The 24,854-nt window shown below is 50.7% G+C and overlaps 10 protein-coding genes across 10 annotated transcripts; 7 read left to right on the forward strand and 3 right to left on the reverse strand.

Moving 5' to 3' along the window:
* Window positions 1-215: 215 nt before the first annotated feature.
* On the forward strand, window positions 216-2,270 carry POX_h09785 (uncharacterized protein; the record flags this gene model as incomplete). The annotated part of the gene is made up of 2 exons (XM_050118532.1): window positions 216-1,021; window positions 1,121-2,270. The coding sequence occupies 2 exons, from the start codon at window positions 216-218 to the stop codon at window positions 2,268-2,270; spliced, it is 1,956 nt and encodes a 651-aa protein (XP_049965319.1).
* Window positions 2,271-5,714: 3,444 nt separating this feature from the next.
* Window positions 5,715-7,268, forward strand: POX_h09786 (uncharacterized protein; the record flags this gene model as incomplete). Its single annotated transcript, XM_050118533.1, has 1 exon — window positions 5,715-7,268. The coding sequence occupies one exon, from the start codon at window positions 5,715-5,717 to the stop codon at window positions 7,266-7,268; it is 1,554 nt and encodes a 517-aa protein (XP_049965320.1).
* A 945-nt stretch (window positions 7,269-8,213) lies between these two features.
* POX_h09787 (uncharacterized protein) lies at window positions 8,214-8,671 on the forward strand (the record flags this gene model as incomplete). The annotated part of the gene is made up of 2 exons (XM_050118534.1): window positions 8,214-8,522; window positions 8,624-8,671. 2 exons carry the CDS (start codon window positions 8,214-8,216, stop codon window positions 8,669-8,671), a joined length of 357 nt encoding a protein of 118 aa, XP_049965321.1.
* Window positions 8,672-10,110: 1,439 nt separating this feature from the next.
* POX_h09788 (Zinc-regulated transporter 1) lies at window positions 10,111-11,193 on the forward strand (the record flags this gene model as incomplete). The annotated part of the gene is made up of 1 exon (XM_050118535.1): window positions 10,111-11,193. One exon carries the CDS (start codon window positions 10,111-10,113, stop codon window positions 11,191-11,193), a length of 1,083 nt encoding a protein of 360 aa, XP_049965322.1.
* Window positions 11,194-11,699: 506 nt separating this feature from the next.
* POX_h09789 (uncharacterized protein) lies at window positions 11,700-12,580 on the reverse strand (the record flags this gene model as incomplete). Its single annotated transcript, XM_050118536.1, has 2 exons — window positions 11,700-12,102; window positions 12,237-12,580. The coding sequence occupies 2 exons, from the start codon at window positions 12,578-12,580 to the stop codon at window positions 11,700-11,702; spliced, it is 747 nt and encodes a 248-aa protein (XP_049965323.1).
* A 1,218-nt stretch (window positions 12,581-13,798) lies between these two features.
* On the reverse strand, window positions 13,799-15,303 carry POX_h09790 (uncharacterized protein; the record flags this gene model as incomplete). The annotated part of the gene is made up of 6 exons (XM_050118537.1): window positions 13,799-13,829; window positions 13,895-13,959; window positions 14,020-14,326; window positions 14,383-14,476; window positions 14,579-14,618; window positions 14,695-15,303. 6 exons carry the CDS (start codon window positions 15,301-15,303, stop codon window positions 13,799-13,801), a joined length of 1,146 nt encoding a protein of 381 aa, XP_049965324.1.
* A 1,115-nt stretch (window positions 15,304-16,418) lies between these two features.
* Window positions 16,419-17,371, reverse strand: POX_h09791 (ATP synthase subunit 4; the record flags this gene model as incomplete). The annotated part of the gene is made up of 4 exons (XM_050118538.1): window positions 16,419-16,441; window positions 16,512-16,734; window positions 16,822-17,270; window positions 17,341-17,371. 4 exons carry the CDS (start codon window positions 17,369-17,371, stop codon window positions 16,419-16,421), a joined length of 726 nt encoding a protein of 241 aa, XP_049965325.1.
* A 235-nt stretch (window positions 17,372-17,606) lies between these two features.
* Window positions 17,607-19,383, forward strand: POX_h09792 (uncharacterized protein; the record flags this gene model as incomplete). Its single annotated transcript, XM_050118539.1, has 3 exons — window positions 17,607-18,014; window positions 18,081-18,289; window positions 18,342-19,383. The coding sequence occupies 3 exons, from the start codon at window positions 17,607-17,609 to the stop codon at window positions 19,381-19,383; spliced, it is 1,659 nt and encodes a 552-aa protein (XP_049965326.1).
* Window positions 19,384-20,878: 1,495 nt separating this feature from the next.
* Window positions 20,879-21,718, forward strand: POX_h09793 (uncharacterized protein; the record flags this gene model as incomplete). The annotated part of the gene is made up of 2 exons (XM_050118540.1): window positions 20,879-21,025; window positions 21,089-21,718. 2 exons carry the CDS (start codon window positions 20,879-20,881, stop codon window positions 21,716-21,718), a joined length of 777 nt encoding a protein of 258 aa, XP_049965327.1.
* Window positions 21,719-23,339: 1,621 nt separating this feature from the next.
* On the forward strand, window positions 23,340-24,505 carry POX_h09794 (uncharacterized protein; the record flags this gene model as incomplete). Its single annotated transcript, XM_050118541.1, has 2 exons — window positions 23,340-23,544; window positions 23,619-24,505. The coding sequence occupies 2 exons, from the start codon at window positions 23,340-23,342 to the stop codon at window positions 24,503-24,505; spliced, it is 1,092 nt and encodes a 363-aa protein (XP_049965328.1).
* Between the last annotated feature and the right edge of the window lie 349 nt (window positions 24,506-24,854).

Below are 24,854 nucleotides of genomic sequence, written 5' to 3' on the forward strand. Positions count from 1 at the left end.
TCCGGGGCACTCTTCTACAACTCCTCCATCCTGATCTTCTGTTCGGCCCCCTCTGATCTTTTTTACTTCGTGGTCGTCGGTGGTTGACTACCGTCTTCCTGTGTGATACATCTGCAACTTTCATCCTCCCCCACTCCCCGCCCCGCTTCTCTATTTTGTCCCTCCGGCACATCGCATCACCAGCATCGTCGACCGACCACACCGCCTCTTGCAAGATGGCCCGATACGCCCAATACGATTATTATCAGCCATCACCGACGACACTAGACATGCCTCCCCCCGAAGATGATGAGATGAGTGTTCTCGACGATAAGATCTTGGACTCAACTTCCCCCCATCTCTCAGATCCCCGCCGGCCATCCTACGATGCAGATGCAGCCGCGTTCTCACATCGCAACTCCGTCTGGTCCAACTACTCACATGCAAGTTCCGACCCGTCACAATCCCACCCACGGTCATCCAGTCTGCCCCAGGCGATGCTCGATTCAACGGGTGCCACATTCATGCCGGTTGACGGTCCGCAGCCCTATATGCCGCCGCAGGCCTCATGGGCGCTGTCTCGCGACGGCTCCGGGTCCTGCACACCCACAGCCTACGATCAGTACGCGGCTGAGTCTGAGCAGCCAGTGACTTCAGGTCCGGCGTTCTCGGTCGGCGCGGTGGGACCCGTGGGTGGAATTCCCATGGGCGCAGTCTCCTTTCGAGGCGATGCCGGCGTGGTCAATTTCGCCGCACCGCCAGGCTCCGGTGGGGTCGCCATGTCGCCGCAATCCAGTCAGGGCTGGATGCCAGCTCCGATGGATTTGGCGGATGCGGCCGCGATGCAGAAGAGTAGTGCCTATCGGACGGACTCGACGATGGCGCTAAGACGAGATGGAATCCGCAAGAAGAATGCACGGTTCGAGATTCCAGCCGAGCGGACGTTGAGCAACATCGACCACCTGATCAGCCAGTCGACCAATGAAGAGGAGGTGAAGGAGTTGAAACAGCAAAAGAGGCTCCTGAGGAATCGTCAAGCAGCGTAAGTTGAGCTCTAAGAGGGAACGCGAAGACCCTCCTGTCGCGGAATACTTGGACAGATTGTTGAGATGCGCCATACTAATTGCGTCGATCGTGTTAGCCTGGACTCGCGTCAGCGAAAAAAGTTACATACCGAGAAACTGGAAGAGGAGAAGAAACACTATACCCAAGCCATCAATCAGCTTGAAGAAATTGTCTCGAGCTTACAGAAGCGTGAAGCCGAGTTACTCCGCGAAAAGAATGAGTGGATGACCCAGCAACAGCAGATCGCCGCCTATCTGGAAAGGGTCGAGATGGAGAAGAACGAGATGATTCGCACACATACCGTGGAGACTACGGATCTGCGGAAGAAAAATAATTGCCTGCGCGAGATGGTTGAGAAGCTGGAGCGTGGTGGTAAAGGAACCATGGCCGATCAAGCCCAGCTGCATATGCAGTCTGGTGACTTCACCGGCTTCGACCACCTGCCCATGGAATCCAGCCACTGGGGTGACTTCAGCATGTCAAATGGGTTCTCCATGCAGAATACTGTTTCTGCATCCCACGGTCATGGCCATGGGCAGACCGAGACCCAGGTTGGTTCCCAAGCACAGTCTCACCCCCAGACCCAGGCCGAGCGCCCGACCGACAAGCCCACTTCGACAGACTACCCCTTCAGTTGGAATGCCTTTTACATGTGCCTGCTCTTTGGCGCCTTCATCGCGTCCAATGCCGGCACCAATCTGAGTGGGCACTCTCTTCCTCAGCTGTCTGAGGAATACCGTGCCGAGTCTGCCAACGTCCTCAGAGCTGTCCTTGCCTCCAATCCATCCGACCTGGGCCAAGGTTCTTCTGTCACGGCCTCCCATTCTGTGCCTCAGGCTTCGATGACTATGGATATGGGCTCGATGAGTACTGGATCTTCGCAGCGTTCCCGTCCTTCCACGTTGGATGAGCTGCACGCCTCACTCGTTCTTCCCACCCCGGAACAAGAGCGTGCACAGATTTTCTCGCTCAACCCTGACCAGTATAATGCCATGAGCACCTTCCAGGATGATGGAACTTCTTACAAACCGCAGCCGTCGAGCTTGCAGACTGCATTAGCCGCAATGCAAAACACTGCGGTCCAGCACAGGATGCATTCCGGCGAGGATGTGTATTCACGCAGCTTAATGTGGGAGCGAGTCCCTGAAAAGGTTATTCGGGATTTCCGTCACATGGTCCAGGAGTATGGTGGCTCGCCAGTCAAAAACGAGATGATGGCGTTCTAGGACCTCGTCATGGACGCGAAGCTCTTGACTCCGATAGCTTGACTCGCTCATGGTGGTCCTGACCTCCCTTATTTTTGACTTGAACATGACTATTTGATCGTTCGGCTTCTAATCAGCAGTTCCGGCTGTCTTGGGATCCTCATTTTTACGACAGAGCCTTGGGGATATCTCGTTTCATCTTGAAGACTTGCTCCCCCCCCCCCCAAAAGATGATTTCTCCACGACTTTTCCTTTGTACTATCATATGTTTTTTTTTTCAAATATTCTCTTTTGACGTTTTCGCTGCGTTGGAAAGTTACTGCGAAACTTTATCCAATCATTGCGGCTTTTTTTTACATGAAATATTTGTTTCCCGGGTTGCGGTGTCGCAAATCCGTGCCGATTGCTATTTCTGATTTTTTAATGTTGCGGCTCTGGTCTTTTAGCGATGTTTTCTAGCGTGATAAGGAGTGACTGTTGGTCTTTTCTGTTTGGTTGTGGTTGCTGATGAGGTTCAATGACATGGTGGTATGAGTGATGACTCGACGGTGGCCTTGTTTGAACAGGAACGAAAGCCAATTACGAATATGATGATGAATTGAGATGAATCAGGTGCGCTTAGCCTGGGGCTGTCGATGGCATCGAGATGCCCGTTTTTCTTCGATTACGAACATGACGATACGTGATGAATGATGAAGACCTGATTTTCTGAGTGCGCTCTGGGTTCGCATCTCTTGGTCCTCTGCTGGCCTACTTTTCCCTTTTTTTTTCTGATCTATTTCCTGTTCTTCTTTTTTTTTGGGCCTTTATGGATGATCCTTAACCGATGTGAATCGGGGTGGATTTAAACATGAAACGTGGGCGGAGGAACAAGTGTGCTCGGGATGGCTATATGCGATTCAGCATTGGAGGTCTTTTCGTCTGCTATGGACGACTGTCCGGCTCATACTGCAACTTCCAAAGCACAGGGAGACTCTCCGCGGAGACTTCTGTGGCTTTGGTCATGGTGAGGTGGGAGAACTTGATTTGATTTGTTTGGTTTTTCCGGATTTGTATGGCCTCTTGTTCGTCTTTGCTTCCTTTTTTTTTGTTACTAAATCCTAACGGGACCCGGCGGCGACGCCCTACAACATGATGAAGATACGATATTGTAATTTTTCTTTTTAATTGCGCAATCAACTATGCCTTCGCACACGTGCGACTTGAATCTCTGAGAAGATTGTCACGGCGCAAGTCATACGTGATGACTCAAGACGATTCATTGTTGAAGCGACCCCGCGTCGCCTTAAGGGTAACAACCCCAAGGGCTTCATGTGGGGCTATGGAGACTCGGTACGCGGAACCTCTATGTATATATTGTGGGAACTAGTGGAGTCTACCCGGACTCCAAGATTCTGGCAGTCTTTGAAATCAGACCCCATAGACTTGAACTCTCTGCCTAGCCAACAGATTCTCTGTCCTGCGATACAGACCCCCTAACAGCGACAGGATAACCTTATCCGGCGATAAGCTTAACTTATCGGGCGATAAGTCTAAACTTATTACCCGCCAGGAAGGACTGGATAGATAAGGATACTCGTTTTAGTATTATGTATTTAGTTCTTCGCGGTTAATTGTATATTGTTACTTAGTTACTACCTTAAAGCACTTAGTACTCCACGGTTCAACTCTAAGACACACCTAGCCTATAGGTAGGGGATTTACTCAGTGGTAACACTTAGTGATTGACCTACTTAGCGCGTACTTCTGGTACGTCTTACAAGACACTCAACAGGATCCGACCCGTAGTAAGGCTTTGCGAAGTAACGGTACGATTGCGAAAACAGGTCTTGAGATTGGAAGATAGGATAGCAGGCAAGTATCCGCCTAGGACGTTCTAACTCACAGTGACCAGTCGGCACCGCGTAACACCCGAACAGGCCTAGGAAGGCTAGTTTCCCGAGCCAGGATACAGAATCTCGGCCTACTATCCAAATACAAGCTAATCAGCGGTGCTACTATACTCTTAGGATTGTCGGATAGCTAACCAGTGACCATGAGAAAGGTGTGATCGACGGAGGTACTATAAATTAGAGATAAAATTTGAGAAGAATTCAGCTTGTTCGATGCTCCATTCATGAGCAGAAAGCAGAAGACGAGTTGACTAGTCAACAGGACGGTGGGCCTGTTCGGGAGCGTTGCGAAGACCAAGGCTGCATGGGGCAGAAAAAGACGTTACTGCGGAGTACACTAGGTCTGATAAGCTAGACTGGTATCAGCATGACGGCTAAGAAGGAATTCTGCCCGTCAAAAGCCACCATTTGGGGTTTTTGCAATCGTGATACTTATTAACCTCCGTATACTGTACTACCCCTGAAACCCTGTTTGCATGCCGTATTTATCCCAGCAAGCTATGACAGGGTTGAATTCGTAATGCAATCATCGGAGGCAGAGATCGTGGATGAGGCCAAGGGATAGATTTCCGCGGCATCATGAAAGAATTGATCAATGCCCGGCCGAGCCGACTGACTCGAAAGTCGGAGGCAAGCTCGAAAATCTAGCATATAGCCATGTAGACTATTATACGGAACAGGCACAAACGGACTGAGACAAATGGGTGGGGGACGATGGAGACCCAAAATGCGTTATGCGCTTTGGGACTTAGCCGATACTTCGGTGCTACCACTATGCAGGTCGCTGTAACCTCGACACAAATAATGATTTTGTCAAGAACTCTCAAAAACCCAACCCCTTCGCTGACCACAAAACTCAACAATAATGGTTCGCTTCGTGTCCGCGTTTTAATGTTAACCCTGAAAACATGGTCATTGCAACGCCAAGTCCCACATAGGTGCCGGTATAAGTGCCGTATAAGCGAGGACAACTCAACTGCAGTTCTTGTCGTCCTCTTCAATAAATCATTCCCATTCCCACCCTTTCCCCCTTTTTGTTGATTCTTGGTGCTTAATTTGGCTGAGGCAGACGGTGCAGGGGCTCGTTAGCCGTGAAACTTTGTAATGACAGTGGACTGTACCATAGAAAATAATTATTTCAATAGGGCGTCCGCATGAGATTCTAGATGGTATGATTTTGTTCCAAGTTGAAGATGCGGCTTAATAGCCTAGAAAGTCGAGCAATGAAAGGTCTTTACCAGCAAAAATGAATGAACTAATGACCAAATCGGCTTAGCCTTAACAGGCCCCATGAGACTTGAACAATCATCTCCGAAGTCTTCCATCTGTACCTACTAACAAGTAGGCTAGCATCTACTAAGGAAGACTTTAATTATTGATATCAATATTATTTTCCTCATTATGCTGTGCAGGCAGTAAGTAAGCGCTTCTCGGCTTCACAGGACTTCCACAAGTAACTTAGAAAGTTTCCATCGCTGCTTGACTCCTCCATCGCGTATCCCTATTACACACATCCGACACACTCCCACTCACCCCATCTGGCTTTGATCAGAAACCATACTACACATGAAGGATGAGACTCGATCACCTCCCCAAGGAGATGGTTCTGGAATTTGTACCTTTCCTCACAAGGCATGATCTCGCGCAACTGGTGTTGGTGTGCAAGTCCTGGTACTCCCTCTTTATCCCACATCTCTATCATCATGTCATGCTTCCCCTGAACGATTACTGTGGGTCTGGCTACGGCCGGATGCGTTTCGGAAAACCAGACCTTCCCGTGCGTCGGTTCACGATGGCTCTGATTGAAAATCCAAGTCTCGCTCTGCTGATTCACTCCCTCGAGCTGTACCCGAGCGATTGCGAGGGGAAATGGCAGAACCGACCCCCGCTGCAGCCGCTGACCGAAGACAAATATCGTCTCTCGATGTTGCCCCATGGGGATTCGAAGCGCAAGTATCGTCGGAAGTTCCATACCTGGCGCCGAGACCTTAAACCCAGATCGGAACGACAGGACTGGTATCGAGACTGGCGATATGACGATGCTTGGCTCGCCTTGCTCGTAGTCCAAGTCAAGAATCTTGAAAAATTTGCCATGGAGTTACCGGAAGAGTGGTTTCACCTGACTGAAGACTGCCAACTAAAGAGATCCGTCCACTTTGAACGGGTCATTCAATGGGCGAGCAACCCCTCGTTGGGAGTGCTCACACGCCTCTCACACGTCTCGTTGACCAACGGCCCGGCGTTTTGGGAGCCTGGGACTGCCGTCAACGCGATGCCATTGCACCGACTGATCCCCTTTCTGCGAATTCCGTCATTGCGAAAGCTTTACGTGAAAGATGCGTGTGATCGGTTACGATTCAAAATACCAAGAGACCTGGCCCGTCAACTGACTCATCTTGACCTTGAGGCGCCTGGTGGGAGACTGCCGAATCTTCCTGGTCTGCTGGAGAGGTGCACCGGCCTGCAATCGTTTACCCTCGAACAGGACGACTGGGAGGATGGTCATAGACACGATTGTCTCGACTTTTCGTCCCTATACCGGCCTTTACTACAATCTCGATCTTCGCTGCGTCACTTGAAGATCACATTTCCGAGCACCCGATCTTGGCAGGATGCCGAGGTTCCCAAGCCGGTCTTCTTCGGGAGCCTGGCCGAGTTCCCAAATCTCCAGAGTGTCCATATGCGATGGAATAATCTAATGCCATTTTTCGGGAACGGGATCTCCAGTGCCCCAAAATCGCTTCGCGGGCTGCTTCCATGCTCGCTTAAGCATCTTTTTCTCGAAGATTGCCTCATTCAAAGCACCTGGCTTCTGTGCGATGAACTGGAAGGGCTATTTATCCATTTTTCAGAGACGCTTCCCTTGCTCGAGACGCTTTATCTACGCTATGCCGCGAGAGAGCAAGTCTGCGGACAAGGGTGCCGAAATTGTGCTCGTGGTTGGTCCGAATGGCAAATGATGAAACCAGATCCTGTACTCAACGGTCGCCTGCTCGAATTGCAAGATAAATTCCGTGGATTAGGCGTGGATTTCCACGTCATCAAACAAGAAGTCCCCGTGAAGTTCCCTCAGGAAAGTGCCATCCGGAAGAAGTGGCTGTGGGAAAGATCCGGAAAATTGCGATAGGCAAGGTCCCTCTGACTCTCATCGGAGACCGCTGAGAAATGACATATCTGAGTTGCACAATTTCCATATTAATCCGTCTTTTCCTTCTCGTAGGCGAAGGTTGCCGTATAGACAAAAACAAATCTGACCTCATCACAGGCATTCTCAGCACATTCAAGCCAGCCGTGACTCATGACTGGCACCTCATATGTAGAATCTTTGTAACCGAATGCTAGTCTCGAAAAATGATCTCCGCTCGACACTATGATCGTATTGCACTCACCAATAATGCTTGCCATTAGAGGGCCAGTCCCAAAAAATCAGACCCGGCCCTTCTTCTGATGTGTCACATGACGGACAACAAACAGGCTGGCCCGCTAGATGGGGCTCAACTCTCTCAGTTCTCAACCTCTCAATTTCGCTAGGGTTTAAGCTAAGCGACCCCTGTATTACTACTATACCTAATTGAGTCTTTATCCCCACTTGTTCAAAAGTTCCAAACTACATAAGCCATTACAAGCCTTGCCGAGGGATTTTGACACACTTCTAGTTATCGAGGGACTACCACGTTGGACATGCTGACCCTTATCCTACTTGGTGCCATATTCCCGGCGCTAAAGACAGGGTATCACCGTGCGGATTTTATCATGCTCCGGAACCTTCGGGCTCATGAATAGGAGATTTCAAGTCCAAAGATGTCCCGTCACGGCCAGGAGACTCAGGAGGTATAGGTGCCTTTTAACCTTTTTTGTATAGATTGCAACCTACTTTATAGTAAATGATTAGCGTTCAAATGCCCTCACTATTTGAGTTCACCATGCTTGAACTCTTCTCTATCTTCATCTTTCGTCATCCGGCCTAGTACTGACGGCCATTATGCGAATTTCTACCTTTCTGTCTGTCATCCTCTTGGACGCTGTCTGCACGGTATCCGGTACCTGTTCAGACCAGGTATCCTCCAACACAATGGCTATGTTCAACGGTGCCCCCTTCGCATTCGCGAAAGACTACGGCAGCGGGCAAGAGTGTGCGGGCTTTTGCGACAAGCTCTCCGAGTGCAATGCGTGGCTCTTCAGTGAGCGAGGCGGGGAATGTCAGCTACACAAGGCGAATGCCCTGTCAACCTTCAAATCCCAACACTTCACGTACGGGATCTGCAACGGCCATCGCTCATCCCCTGCGAGCTCGTCGGGAGCGATGGCTGCTGTCGCCAGCCACAGCCCTAATTCAACGCTGTCCCACTCTGCGGGATTGAGTGATAGGACCTCTCTTCACGTATGTTACTCTCTCATTTCCTGCCTCTTTCTGACTTACTCTTGACTCTTGACTCCTTGAGATGACGCATTAATACTCCTGTACTAATCAATCGATTATAGAAGAATTACCTCGATGGTCACCGTCATTATCATGCTCATCACTTTTAAGCCATGCCGTGGTTATGGTAACATTTATGTCAACGTGGAGAATATAGCAGACACTCAAGCTGTCAAGCACCGTCATGTTTACCTAGAAAATCAAATGGAACTTACACATCACTCTCGCGGTCGTGCAAGTGTCAAGCCAACAAGTTAGATAAAATGTATTTTGCATTGGCCGTTTCGCATGCTGATGTGTGTTTTACTAGATGAATGCACGTTCTTTTTTCGGCCCGGCGTCGTTGCCGGAGCTCTTTCTACCGGACCATGTCGAGTTATGCCATTGAAGCGAGGCCCAGCTCGGCAAGGCAATTTCCATCAGCTCCATCTGATCACGGTGAAAGATATAGACTTGGCTTCTGGACCACAGTTGACGATGAACACTAACCTGCTCATGGTCGGTCACCTTGAGAATCCGCTCACTGGAGTCTCTACAGAGGTTGGTTCCCCTCACATGCACGGGTTCGCTACGAAGCCACTCGCGAGGTCAGTCCCTCAAGGTCCTCATTACCCTGTTAGGACCTTCCACATGCAGTTAAAGGCTCACTTGTTCCTGTCCTCTTTTCCACCTCTTTTCTTGGTCCCGACGCTCGCGTTCGGTAGGCGAGCCGGTGCGGCTGCGAGACGAGGACCTTGGGGGCTTCAGGCCACCGAATTACACGTTCATCCCGTGCGGGTCAGACTCGACAAGAAATGCCACCCGTTCAAGCTTTTCATACCAAGACGAAAATCAAAACAAAAAAAAAGGGTCGAGGAGCTGAGGTGTGCTCGTGGAGCTGCTTCATTTACGTGTGTCGACTTGGATGTGGTTCGTGATACCTGGTGCTTGACTGGATCGTTCCTGGCACGCGACAGATGAGGGAGGCGGGGGGGGGAATACGTACGATAGGAGACTGACAGGTGTCATTGCATATCGAATTGGAACTAGCGTTTGCTCTTGGCTAATAGGACGAGACTTAGTGGGAGAATCGTCTCTTGTACTTGTGAAATAGCCGAATCTTTTCATGACGCGATGAGGGTCCAGAAGGTGTCGGTTGGAGGTGAACCTCCCAAGGTCCTCAATTAGGTCGACAGATTCAATCATGACATGCCAACTATTTCTCTCGTTTCTTTTTTTTTCTTTTTAGGTCATGGGGTCAGTGTACGATGTTGTTGGAAATAAATATCTTTGTCCGGAACGGTCTCTTGTTTTGTTTCTGATATTCTCGTGTCAATCCATCGCCTTCATCTGGCTGCGAGAGTTCTTTTCCTTCCCTCCTTTCATAGGGCACCTCAACCTTCAGGTTTAGGCTCATCCTCACAAGAACTGTTCTACTTGCAAAATCCTATATATCAAAAGGGCCTTTCATTCCCTTCCTATCTTCTCCCCCGACTTCCTCTCATCTGGACCACACAAAACAGCACTCCTACCATCCACCATTGGCGCTATCGCCAAAATTTCAAGCACAATGTCCACGTTCGACCCTCACAATGTCGATCTCGACACCCTCGACCCAGCCCAGATTGTCTGCTACCTCAACAGCGAAGGCAACGAGTACAACGGCCACCTGGGTGCGCGCATCTCCGCCATCTTCGTCATTCTCATCGCCTCATCCGCAGCAACTTTCTTCCCTGTTCTCGCCAAGCGAGCACCTCGTCTTCGAGTTCCCATCTACATCTACCTCTTCGCCAAATACTTTGGCGCCGGCGTCATCATTGCCACAGCCTTCATCCACCTGCTCGATCCAGCATACGATGAAATCGGTCCAAGTTCCTGCGTGGGGATGACCGGCCACTGGGCAGATTACTCCTGGTGCCCGGCCATCGTCCTCACCTCACTCATGCTAGTCTTCTTGCTCGACTTTGGGGCCGAGCGCTACGTCGAGAAGAAATATGGTCTTTGCCGAGACGATCCCGAGTCCATCGTCGCTACGGGGGGCCAGGGACACGTCCACACGCACTTGGACGCATCGGAATCGCAGGGACCCGCCTCGCTGGAGTCAAAGGGCAAGCACAGCGACGAGATTGAATCCCAATCACTCGATGAGAGTTTCATCGAACGATCCTTCCGTCAGCAGATTGCCGCATTTCTCATTCTAGAGTTCGGCGTCATCTTTCACTCGGTGATTATCGGTTTGAATCTGGGGGTTGCGGGAGACGAATTTGCCACCCTCTACCCGGTCCTGGTTTTCCATCAATCATTCGAGGGGCTTGGTATCGGTGCCCGAATGAGCTCGATTCCCTTCCGGAAAGAGAGCTGGCTCCCCTGGATGCTGTGCGCGGCGTACGGATTGACAACTCCCATTGCGATTGCGATTGGGTTGGGTCTGCGCACGACGTATAATCCGGGCTCGTTCACGGCGAATGTGGTCTCGGGGGTGTTGGATGCGATTTCGGCGGGAATTCTGATCTATACGGGTTTGGTTGAGTTGTTGGCGAAGGATTTCTTGTTTGATCCTCACCGGACCAAGGATGATAAGAGATTGACTTTTATGGTGGTGTGTCTGTTATTGGGAGCGGGCATCATGGCCTTGTTGGGTAAGTGGGCGTAGGTGAGACGCTCAGTATTGACTTTGTCGCGTGTGAAGGGGACGATCAAGATGTGCCGACGGCTTTTTCCTTTTTTTTATTATTGTTCTTTTTTTTTTGAGTTCCTGGGGGATGTTTTAAAATGGGGGAACCGGATGGATATAGAAATTTCGGGAAATGCCACCCTGGAACTTGCTGGAATGACTGTACCTTTATTTGGCTAATGAATAGACTTTGAACGTTTTTGACCTCAGTTATGCTTCCACTTGAATTGTCTATCAGTAGAAAAAGAAAAAAAAAGCCCCTTTTGCATTCAAAGTAGCAAGATCTGCCTCTTAAGATTGTGATTGATCTACATAGAACTTTACACTTCCTAATCAAATGTATCGTGTGGAAAGTAATTCGCCAGAAGGGCAGGCTATCACACTCTCAGTCAAGTAGGTATGTACCATATTTGTATTTCTCACACTATCAATAAGAATATGTTTTCATAAACAAAAGTTCAAACAGCCTCCAGTCCTCCCACAATCTAGACCTTCACCCGCCTCGAGTACGCAGGAGGTGCCTCCCTCTGTCTTCCCAGCGACGAAACATCTACCAAAACCGCCTCATCCGCCCTTCTCGTCATCCTCCGACGATATCTTCGCACTCCCCAAAATCCAAGAAATCCCACCAGGATCACACCCGCGGGCACTCCGATTCCGATTCCAATCTTGGTACCCTTGCTCAAGGAATGATCCTTGGGTAGCCTCAGCGAGTCGGTCACAATCGGAACAAGGGTAGACTCTGAGGCTTTGAATCGGATCTGAATCCCGTCTGCGGTCATTGCTCGAACGGTCGTGACCGCGGAGAGGGTCGGGTCGGAGTATGTGATTGTCGTGGGGACGTTGAATGTCTTTCCGCAATAGTTTTGTCCGTAACAGTCGAATCCCCTGAAGAGAGAAAGAGGAAAGAGGATTTCGTTAGATGCAATAGATTATACATGTCATTTTCATTTTCATTTTTTTTTCCTTGTTGGGTAGAAAAGGGTCTCTATCTATTTTCTTCCAGAGGATGGACAACTCACTGTGGACAGCAAATGACAGTCGTCTCTTCTCGCTGGGTGGTGGTCGGAAGAGTACATGTCTTGTAGTTGTATGGACATCGTCCTGGACTGAAGTAGAAAGTAAACTTCCAGCCATCAGGACAACACTCGTTGCCGTACGGTCCCTGGCATGCCTGTGTCAGAGCAGGTCGATCAAGCCACAAGCCAGGACTCGGTGTTGAGCATGACGAAGGTGCCGTGAAGACAGTAGTAAGAGGTCCCGCGTTCCTGGCCGTTGTGTCGATGCGATTGACATATGAAGTGTCGTAGTATTGCCCGGAGGCGATAACCACAAAGCCCCAAAGTAAACTGATGTGTCGGAGCATACCGTCACCTTGTTTTCAGTCTTCTTGGGAAAACGATGATGAGGATTTCATGCGCGAGACACAATTCAGGGCAAGTATTGAATTGGCTACCCTGAGTATACCAATATCAAAAAGGAGAAAATCGTGCCTTTGCCAACCACTTCATCTCCACATATTATATGTGATTTCCCCCTCTCCCTCGACACTTGAAGTTGCTAGTGTACTACCACGCTCTTCGACGGCTTGCCGATCCTTTCCCATCGGTGCAGTGCCAAGATTCCGCCTTGTCCTTAGCACTCGTGTTGCAGCATTGGTTTCCGCCCTCATTTGAACATCGACGCCGTCGACATGGTGGAATGATTCTCCTCCTCATAGGCCCAAACCTGAGAGCCCGGGCACTCGTTGGTCCATTACGCGGCGTTGGGTGCAGCATGGCAGATGGTGGTGGGGGGCGAGGTTAGCCTCAAATAGGCTTTATTTCACGATGTGTGGCTTATGCGCTAAAACAGGCCGATCGTGGAGGGCCCTGCACCGCCTGGATGGCTCAATCTGAGGCATTCAGCGGCGTGGGACGTGCAGTGGATTAGAATGGATAGCGTGGAGCGATATCCTATGACTGAATTCGGTATCGGCTGCGATCCATGGCATGTCGATTGTAATACGCCGGATCCTTTTCCACGTCGAGTCTTCTAACTAACCAGGTTGGCGATATGGCGACAACCCGGATGGACGACTTGGAGGTGTCTACTGTGGGCGGAACATCCCGACAGGAACGGAGATCAACCCATGCGAATGGGCGATGGAGGAGCTCCGCCTTCTCGTTTGTGGACGACCTGCTACGGTACGAACTTTCTTGCCATGTCCAATACGAGCACAGTAGGTGACTGTCTCCACCAGCATAACTCGTGTGGAGTTTCCCGTCAAGACACACGGGTTGTTTCTAGATCGATCGTGATGAGGGCCGAGGACATCACCCTCACAAGTTTGCCGTGTACTACAGTCTCACACGACCTGGCGCTTGTTGATTATTACAAGATCCCTATCAGGCCGACATTTGCAACCGTAACATGAGTAGACATTAAGAGGCAAAAAAGAGGTGTGGTGATGAGAAGAGACGAAGATGGGCGCTGATGAGGAAATTCGTCACGCATTTCGTAGTACCCAGGCACACACGTGAGTATACTGTCCCGTTCATCGGTACAATAATTTGTCCGTGCAGCTGTCATATGAATATCTCTTTCACTTGGGATTGTATTTTTCTTTCCAGATCCTGAAATTAGACCATATTAGCATGCCGAAGCTCAGCGACAAAGGCATGATGATGTTGCAACGTACCATGAATTTCCCACAGTGGGATTCCCATTTTCTTCGGCAAGGCGGTAGTATTTCGCCGCTTTGAACTGCAACGAAGGGCTTCGTTAGGACGACGGTACGTGCCGAGAATCAAATCACCGACTCACTTTGTCTTTCTTCCCACCAAATCCCTCAAGATAACACCATGCCACTTGGTCCATTGCATCGGTATCACCCAGGTTGGCCGCCGTCTCGTAGTATTGTCTTGCGGCAGCGGGATCTTTCTTGACGCCCCAGCCCATGCGGAAACAATTGGCTAGCTCAAAGATGGCGAGAACCAGCTCGCCCTTGGCTTTGCCACCTTTCTTCATGCCAGCACGAAGAGCTTCCGACTCCACCGCTGCCGAGTTGGTGGCAGCTGCTGAAAGGTATTCGACAGCACGAGCTTCGTCCTTTGTACACCCCCAACCATGTCTGAGGTATGATTAGTCACATAATCAGGTCAAGCTTCTCTGCGGAAACACACTCACCGGAGAGCCAGACCGTACAAGACCTGGCTAAGCGGATTATTATGTCCGTTGGGGTCCGCAAGTTGGCCAAACATCGTGGTGGACCGCTCCAGATCTATACCGAAATCATCAGAAAAATTTCATTCTTTTCGCTCGCTCGCTCGCTCTCTGTCTCTCTGCAACGCGCCAATGTGTCAAGAAATTTGGACAATCTTACCTCCTTCCTCGTGTAAACGAATCGCTTCTTGGATATTGACCTGCATCCTGTCAGCATGAATGCCGATCTGTGGAGCAATTCTCCCGGTCAGATCGTCGTCGATCGTTTAGACGTACATCATCCTGATGATCGCCAATCCGGCTGTGACTGGAGCTTCTGGACCTTGGAGGGCCGCCACCTGGTACCGTCAAATCTCCCGGTGCCTGTGACGCCGAGGAAAGCGAGAGACCAAAATGGGGATTATTTTGTACTAGTACCGTCGCCCGTTTCTCCCACTGAGCCTCGCGCTCTTGCTTATCTGCCACCTGATCATCTTCGATCTGGGGTAGTCCCTCGGGGATATTTGAAGATGTCTCTTGGGAAGATCTGCGGCTGTTGCGGTGCAGTAGGTTGGACAGGCGACGCTCGCGCGTACGGGGTGGAGATGGCGTCGAAAGCGTTTGCGACGAGTTGGACTTGGGAAAGAAGAAGCTCCGGCGAGCGGTGGTTGGACTCTCAATGGGGGATTCGGCAGTCAAGGTTCCTGTGTGTGCATGTTTCTCTTCGGGGTGTGCTGGTGGAAGGATCTCTTCTTGGCCAAGGGTATCGGTGCGCAAGAAGGTGAACTCGGGAGGCGGTGGTGGGGACGAGGGGGCATTTTGAGACTTTTCAGTGTCGATCGGAGTTTGTGAAGACGCCTCAGTCAACGCGTTTCGTTTTTGTAAAACACTGCGTAGGGAAGGCATCGTGAGAATGCTTTGCGGATATGCCAAGTCAGGTGTCTAGTGACTCCCAACCTGACAATCCAAAGATACGTGATGCGATGCGATGCGGGCGCAATGCGGAGGTCGTTCAGATGCAGATCAAAGTGGAGCAGAGTGTCGGGGAGAAATCAAACGTCTGGGCAGATTGACGATATCTGCTGCGTCATCCATACCCAAAGATTGGCAGGGGGACAAAAAAAAAAGAGAAAAGCTCTGTTGACTCGGAAGAGCAAACGACAAAGTTCAGAAGTAACCGATCTTTAGGTTGGGGGGGAGGAGTAGATCCTCGGTGGCTGTGTTGGAGTCTGGTTTGGGCATTTTGGGTCCAAGGGGGGGGGGGCTCTTTTCAATACGATTGGATCTTGTTTCAGCGGCTAACCGAAACACGAACTTCACAGGGGCTGCCGAGGATGTTTATTTTTGCAGAAGACGACAAATAGTGAAAGGAAGCTGGCAAGGCGGAAGAGGTTGGCGTTGACAAATGTTTACCACCAATCTAGACCAGAACGCTGGGCTCTTACGTAGGAATGCGTCTATGTGTCGCGGGCACGTGGTAGTATATGCCTAATATTGGCCTGGTTCTAGACCTCGATTGCTGCAGGCACATGACCAGTGTCTCGATGAGGTCGTCACTTTCGTGGCTGCACAACACAATTTTGAGAAGAGTGAGGATTAGATGCTTGACGAATGACTGCGAGAGCGCGGTCACACTGTATCAAACAAGGGTAGATTTTGGCAGTCCTTAGGTGGCAAGAGCACGCTGACCTAGCAATGCTCGAGTGCAAAAGCGTAGAAATCTTTACGTCAGTCAATTCGAACTCTCGAATCCATCAGACACGCAATACAAATGTGTCAGATTTCCTGTCGAGTCAAGCTCAGGGCTCCAATTGATGCCAGCCAAATTCGGGGCCGATCTGTGGGGCGACAAACTACGTCAAAGTTCTATCGATGACAAGTGCAATTCACTCGAGCACCCATACATGAGTCAGACGGATGAAAGAAATGGTATTGCAACTCTAGCTCAGCAGATGCAAGATGCCCCTTAAGTTTTGTACACATTGGCGATCGCAGAGGTGGCCAGCGATATAGAGCCCAACTTAGGCCTTAGCCGCCATGATGCCTATGCAAACGTCAGTAAGGTGCGCTGCCCGATGATACCTCACGCGGGGCTGAAATCTCGGCAAACTTACGCTCAACATCAGCGACGCTCTGCTGGAGGATCTGCTGCAAAACCTTGGGGTTCTCGAGCTCCTTCTGGATCTTGCCGATGATGGTCTCGGCAAGCTCACGCTGCTGGCGCTGCTTGACTTGGCCCTCGTAACGAACCCATGAGTCGAGGACGGTCTTGGCCTCGGCAGCAAGGGCAGTGCGCTGCTCAAGCTCGTAGGCCTGGGCCTCAAGCTGGGCGGTCTCCTGTAGAATTGTACAATTTCAGTCAGACAACATTGATCCCTCTTTTTGGTGATGAGCCTTTTCATGCCGCATTAACTTAATCCGTACCTTGGAGACAGCGAAAAGCTGCTTGGTGACCTCAACAACACCAGACATCTCCTTGACGTTGTTGATGCGCTGCTGGACAGCGTTGGTGTGGTCGGCACGGGCAGCGTTCAGGATGTCCTTGTGCTTCTGGACCTGGCCACGAGCCCACTCGCCGTAGGCAGGACCACCGTACTTGGCAACGGCAGTGAAGACGGAGAGCAGACAGAAGGCGGCAACGGTCTCCTCGTTCATCACGTAGAGCTCGTTGCTGATGGCGGCGATAGAAAGACCGGCGGCGGCGGACAGAGTGGCGGTCTTGGACACCAGGGAGTTGCCGGGAACAGCATCGAGGATCGACTGGGCCTTCTTAGCAGGCTCCTCGGAGGGCACAGAGGAGGCCGCACGGGTCGAGGTGAGAGCACTGATGGCAGGGACACGGGCGGTAACGGAGGGCCGCAGCCGGGCGGCGCCTGAATGGAGGATGCGTGTCAGTTGTCTGGATGCGATCCGGCGGGCAGATCTCATGGTTCGAGCACTTACCAATGGCGCTCTTAGCAAGACGCGAGACCATTGTGACGGATGGAAAGAGCCTGTGAATATGGTGGGTGGTTCGGAGAGGAGACTTGAGGTCGGGACGGCTAGGACGGGCTTGCACGCGCTAGCTGTTTTGGGCAATGGCACTGAGCAACGGAAAAACCCGGGCGCCGAGCCTCAGAAAATCCCAAGGTATGCCCGCTCCACTCCTCAAAAAAAAGTTGGGTTGGAGACTACGAACTGGCTCGCATTCAGGACGGCAATCGCTCAAAATGCCCTCAGCGACAGGAATTTCGAATTCTAAAAAGCGCAAGGTTGCAAAGAGCGCCGGAGCTCCTTCATCCAAACGCCGCGCTGTGGCTGAAGAAGATGGCTTCTCGGAAACCTTGTCAAAGGTCCAGGAACTAGAAGATCAGATTGCGGAGTCGCGGAAATATTTCAACAACATCGCAACTCTTCTTTCCATGCTCAACGTGAGCAAATCCGCGAAAAAGCCCGAGCTAGCAGTGGCAGTATCACTATGTCGTGTCTTCAGCCGACTGATGGCAGCTGGCAACCTGTCCGAGAGCAGTCGCGATGCCGAAAATGAGAAGATTGTGGTAGCGTGGCTGAAGGAACGATGCTCGGAATATCAGAACGCCTTGCTGTCAATTATTCGCGAGGCTGATTCTACCTCCCAGGTGGGTATCTGATGATCTCATATGTCAAGCTTCTGCTCGTTACGGTTGCGCTGATTCAAACTACAGGTCACAGCACTTACACTCAGCATGCGACTCGTGAAAGAGACAATCAGTCACATTGCGGGAGCCGAGAGCAGTACCTGGTCAGGTCTCTTCAAGGACATCATCGAGGCACTCGTGGAGGCACAAGATGGTGAGGAAGTTCGGGGCGAATTTGTAACCAAGTTCATGAAGCAGTACGAAGATGTTCGATACCACACATTTGCGCAAATAGCGTAAGTAGCCCAGATCTCTCTCTCGGCCCCAGACTCGACTAATTCCATGCAGAGAGTACGCCGCTGCCCGACGAAAGACCGACATCGTGGAGGTCCTTATCTCTCTTCTTTCGGCATGCGACAAAGCACCAGCCTCCGATCATCAAATCGACGTCAATTCCTTCTTCGCACCCCCCGATCCCAACAACAAGCGACTTCGTACAGTCCACGGCCACAAGAGACGAGCACAAGACGCATGGCTTGCAATTCTTCGTAATGCCCTCTCTCCGGCGCAGCGGAAGGCTCTTTTGCGGATTATGGTCCACACTATCGAGCCCTGGTTCACTCGCCCTGAACTTTTGATGGACTTTTTGACCGATTCATATAACGAAGGCGGGGCCACATCTCTTCTCGCTCTATCCGGTCTCTTCTATTTGATTCAAGAGAAGAACTTGGACTACCCCCAATTCTACGCGAAGCTCTATTCTCTCCTTGACGCAGATCTATTGCACTCGAAGCATCGATCGCGCTTCTTCCGTCTCCTAAACACCTTCCTCGCCTCCACACATCTTCCCGCCACTCTGGTGGCGAGCTTCATCAAGCGTCTCTCTCGTCTCGCACTGAATGCGCCTCCCTCGGCTATTGTCGTGATTGTGCCATTCATGTACAATCTTTTCAAGAGTCACCCTACGTGCACTTTCATGATGCACCGCGAAATCCGTGATAAGCAATTTGCTGCCGAGATCGAGCGAGAAGGCTTCGAGGACCCATTTGATCCTCACGAGGCCGACCCGACCCGCACCAACGCAATCGAAAGCAGTATCTGGGAAATTGAGTCGCTTCAATCTCACTACCACCCCAACGTTGCTGCTATTGCCAAGATTATCTCCGAGCAGTTCACCAAGCAAGCCTACAACCTAGAGGACTTCCTTGACCATACGTACCACGGTATGGTACAAGGTGAGTTGGGCACGGGCGAAAAACCGTTGCGCAAGGTTCCCGTGGTCGAATACCAAATTCCAAAGCGTATCTTCACCGACCGATTGCTCCAAGAAGATGGAGGAGTGGATGCCGGTGCCGGTTCTTTTATGCGTGGACTCTGGGATTTCTCTTGAGTGTTTGTTCGTTTTGGTTTCAGGACTGTGAAGATGTCCTCAGCGCCTTCAGCCATGATCTGTTGATGTATACATACCCGTTTGAAAAGTTCTTATAGACCTATTGGTGGCACATGTCACATTCTCCCTGTGCCTTTCTCCGCAAAAATGTCTTGTCGAGGGATCTTGAGCTCCTGTAGGCTACGTCACTGCACTTGCGTCAACCTTAGTTAAGCAAAATGGAAAGAAAGTGCCTGTTGGACAATTGCAGCGACTAGTTGAAATGAGCACTCGACACTACTTCATTAAAAGATGGTGGGTGCGGGCATCAAAGTAGCCTCATTTCGGGTAGAGGTCAATACATTGGATTAGCTAGTGGACGGGTACCTGGAAAGCCTTTCTACACAATACAGGTGAGCCTTAAATGGTTTAAACTTATTCTGCAAATTCCAAAACGAAGGCGTGCTTCAGTCTTGGGCTTGGTTCAAGTCACAGAGAGGTCAGATATGAAATGAAAATCACGGCAACCGTGCCATTTTCGCCCGTGTAATATAGAGCTTCTTGGAGAAGTTGAAGCACCAATTACTCAAGGTCAACGCAGCTCAACGGGTCGCGTATATTGCAGGCAGCCCATCAGACCCCTTGCATACTAGCAAAGTACAAGCTACAAACTGCGTACAAACGGATATCGGTCTCGTGTGACCTGAAGGACTTCAACCTGTCCACCCCAACTCAATCCCAACCCCCTTGGAGCAACACTGCCGATTGGTCGCGTAGCCTGCTGGTGACTTCAGCCTCGAATGCCATCGTTGAAGTCAAGGCACTTCAAATGATGGGAGCTACGACTCTCAATCTTGCTTTGCAGACTTTCGCCCATGCCAGGCTAGTGAAATGGAAGGGATGACATTCCTCGGTCTCCATGGAGAACTTAGATTTGTCAACTGCCAATGGTCTTTGCGGCTGATGCCAATTAGAATCGGATAACTCTAAATTGTCATTGCCACAGTCATTGTATGTTCATGAAGGCGAGCCTACTGTCCATGTTTAGATCACGATGTCTCTTACCTGTTCAAAATTTGACCACTCCGGGACACGATTTCCACCTGCAGATGACGGAATGATCAAAGGATGAACAGTTTTCATCTTTTCTTCCAGCTTCACGCTTGGGACAGCGGTCGAAAAGGTTCCTGATGGCATGCCTCGTCAGGCGAAGCTTGGAGGTGTCAACAGCCCCGGAATGCCACATTCTCGGATTCAGGCACGCCAAAACATCAAGATTTCGCTGCCGATTCGTCCATGCAGAAGGATTTGCGGGGCTTGAGCAGGTCATGGGTCTCCTGGCGATGGGTTTAAGAGCCGCCATGCGCCAGGTTCATGCACGCCGTGTCCAGACCTCTCGGATTAGTGCCCATCCAACAGTTTCATCCTCCATTCGCATCATTTTATTCGAACATCTCAACCTGTACGGTCTCGCCATCAACACACCGTACTTGATAGCTGAAAACAAAAAGCCGATATGCGTTTCACAAGCTTTCTCGCCGCTTCGGCCTCGCTCTTCGCCGTCGTCTATGCCAACGCGCCTCTGGCCTTTACTGCTTGGCCGAGTGATATCCAAGCTGGCAAGCCTGTGACACTCACATGGGAAGGTGGCGCTCCGGACCAGGTCAGTTTTTCGAAGGTGAATTCAAAAATACCATACATCTCTAACCTGGATGCTTTTATTTAGCCCGTCACGTTGATGCTTCGTAAGGGAGCTTCTACAGACCTTCAAGATGTGCAGATTATTACCGCCCAGGGCAGAGATGGCACTTTCACCTGGACACCCGGTGACAACGTCAAGGCTGGAGAAGACTATGCTTTCCAGATCACCCAAGGGGGCGAGCGGAACTACTCTGCCCTACTCAAGGCTGGGCCTCCGGTCAATCCTGAAGCTGCCGTTCAATCTACCACTCGAACAACCATGGCCACCGGCATGACCACAGGGTTGACCACTGATATGACTCGAGGCTTTACTACTGCCACCAACACTGCCGCAACCACTATGACCCAGCAACAGTCAGTTGAGACCGGAACTATTTCCAAAGCTTCTGCCACGAACGGGACCGCCCCTCAAACCAGTGCCACTACAAGCAAGCCTTTGATCAGCATGCAAACAGCAAAATATCCATCCAGCAGCATGTTCGCTTCTATGACTGCGACCAATGCCTCTGCATCACAGACTGTGCAGTCAAGTTTCATGGAGCCTCACGCTTCAGAGACTGGTGTCATCCAGAGTAACAATGCTTCACCCCTAGCATCCTACTCGAAGCTGGCCATGAGTGCCATGGGAATGCTCGCCGTCTACCTTGCTCAGTAACTTGCCATGGATTCTTGATAACTTTGATGTTGCTATTTCACCCGTCGCTCTCCCAAGCCAAAAAGAGTTTTCTTCATTTTTGGCCCTCTCAACCTGAGTCTCCTCATCCGGTCTGGCTTGGCTTAGCCTCATGGCAGCCATTTTTCATGTATATATGATGTAGCATCCCTTTTTGATTTTATGCTCGGCCTTGTTGATGATTAAATAGTTAGATTCTCAAATCAATATAACATTACTAGGATATTTCCAATGAAAGAGCATCTGTCTTCGAAATCGGTTTATCAACTACCTATGTATTGGTACGGTTGACACAAAAGACTGATCAGAACTTCACGTTTAGGTAATGTTCCTGGATCATACTAAGCTCTCATGTTTCCTTTCTCCACTGACCTTCATTCTTGTGAGATTGGGAATATCTCCATTGAAGCTCGCGACAGGTGTCATATAGGTATGCATATGAGCCTTCATTAGCCTCAACCAGGATGGCTCTAGTCAGCAAGCATATACGGGTTTCAGTTTCACAGCGTGGTTGTGGGTGTCTGAATCATTCAATAGGACTAGATTTCACCCCATCAGCCATCGAAAATCGGGAGTCTCTCTACAAATTCACGCAATGAAAATTATGAGATCGTGCATTCATGAAGCTTTCATCGGTTTTTCGGATGGATTGCAGATTTCTGAATATGTTACTGATTGTGTAGTAGTTTTTACTATTTAATCGGCCTTCTTCTCAACTGCTCAATTTAAAAAAAAAATTGACCCATTCTAGATTAGATCTACTCCTCCTGAGAACGGACCAACGCAACCTGGTTGTCTGTGAAAATCGGAGTACCAACAAGACATAAAAAGAAAGTATCACTTGGTCTCGAGTGCCGACCTCCAGCTTTTTGAATCGTCCAGTAACAAAGACAGTTGATCGCTTCCAGCTACAGGGCTGCTCATCGATCGTTACACACTAATTTACTTGACTTTTGGTCCAAACCCCATACCTTTTCTCCAGTCATCACTTCGAATACCTTACCCCATTGGAGTATCCTAGTCAGACTACTGCAGGCTCTGGGTACAAGTCGTCACTACTGACGTGCGGTAAATGAAATTCGGTCCAATTTAATTTCCCGATGACGTTAGCGTCCGGCTTAGCGCATTCGTGCCTGGCGGTAATTATCCAAATCGATAAGGGATCGGTTCTGCACCTCCGCCATAACACATCTTCATCCATTGCCATTGATCACTACACTTCACTGCCGACATTTACTACCACCCTTGTCCACTTATGATTTTCACAGAGAAATCATTCTATATCATTTTCATATAGTCTCCTGCACATTGCAGTCCTACAGAGCCTGAACTGGAGAAGAAACAGCCGATATTGCTGCCGGCACGAAGCGATCCAATCTGCGGCGCGCGACCTGCCGATTTCCTCATCCTCGTCCTGGGATGTCGACCTGACTTCCCAATTCAGTCGCTGACTCGGCGATGGTCAGGCTCCGCAATAGGATCGCAACGTCACATTTGGCTCTGCTCAAATTTGAGAACGGTATGGCATCTCTCTTTCTTCCCTTGCCTTTCGCGCACGCTTCGACAACCACCTGCACACCCAGACCCATCTCTTTGAAGGATAATGCCTTCCTTGTCACGACGTTCCCTCCGGCACCTGGGCTCCCTGTGGAAGCTTCGGGATGCTGAAACGATTCGCTCCGATCCACTGACCTCGGCTCCAGAAGAAGACGCGCCGCAAGTGAATCTGGCCCGCGTGGACACCCAGTTGAACATGCACCAGTTCAACAACCTCTTTGAAGAAGATTCGGGGGCAAATGGCTCGAAAGGTAGGTGGTAGCCCCTCTGAACTTACTCTCACTTTCACGTCACGTCACTCTAACATTTCCTCGAGCGATCACAGATCGGGACCCTCAAAGCTCGCCCTCACAACCCCCCTCGGCGAGTCCCTACCTTGGCAGTGAGGCTCCGACAGAATGGTCGGCAGTCGGCCATGCCGCAGCGACAGGAAAGTCAGGCCGTGTGATTCACAGTCTGCAGGAGGAAGTCGCCCGTCAAAAGCGAGAAGCGGCTCTATGGCAGTCCCGAGCCGAGGAGTCTCAGCGAACCAACGAGACCCTCAAATTCCAACTGCAGAACATGGTCGACCGCCTCAGTCATTTGGAGCAGGTCAACGAAACCAACGGCAAGCTCATCGAGCGGAAAGACCGTAAGATCGAGGACCTGCGTGCCGAATTGCACACCGAGCGCACCAAGCGGCTGGACGCCCAAGGCGTGGCCAACGAGACCAACGAGGCGATGCGCGTGGAACGCGAGAACCACCATCGCGAAATGGCCCGATTACAAGAGGAGGCCAAGTACCATGAGAATCAGTACGATGTACTGTTTCGTGCCATGAAGCAGGACAAGGCGGATCTGTCCAGGCGGGTTGATGCGCTGCACGCCCAATTGGCGGATATGAAAAAGACCCAAGTCTCTCAAGACAAGGCAGCGACCCGGCTCTTGACAGTCGAAGACCAGAAAGAGCGACTCGTCTCCTCGCTACAAGATCGACACGAACAGATGATGACGCTCCATCAAAGGTACAAGGAGATCAAGGAGCAGGAGTTCCAGGATGTCCTTGGCCAGGCTCGTGTCAACGGCGATCGGATCGATGCCTCGCTCAGAGAGCTCAAGGTGACGGAGGAGAAGATGAAGTGGGTCATTCGAATGAGTGAGCTGCAGCATGGCCAAACAAGCGGCGACCACTCAGCGGCCAACCTCTCATCCGCCGGACCCTCATCATCTTAGCACGAGCTTCTCTGCCGTCCTCCTTCTGTCCTTTCGCGATTCTGTCAACCCATCGGGCATGAAGCCCTGACATCGCCTATCCAGTTCTGCTCTTGAGGGGCCCCGGTTCGTCCCTTCTTGCTTGCCAATATCGACTCGTCGATCCGTTCTTGACTGCGGTTGAGTGCTCGGCCTTCGAAACCTGTCTACTGTCTCGTCAAACATTCATGCCTGCATCTTGCCTCCTGCCTGGTTCTCCTCCTTGGTCGACTTTCATTTTGCATGTCCAAGGCCTTCATCGCACTCAGCATTCCGGCAGCGAAGATACCCATTTGCCAGTGTGGAGTTCATTTCGTCTTGGCCCATTTCG

The sequence above is a fragment of the Penicillium oxalicum genome, chromosome VIII, assembly GCF_001723175.1.
Source record: "Penicillium oxalicum strain HP7-1 chromosome VIII, whole genome shotgun sequence".
NCBI lineage: Eukaryota > Fungi > Ascomycota > Eurotiomycetes > Eurotiales > Aspergillaceae > Penicillium > Penicillium oxalicum.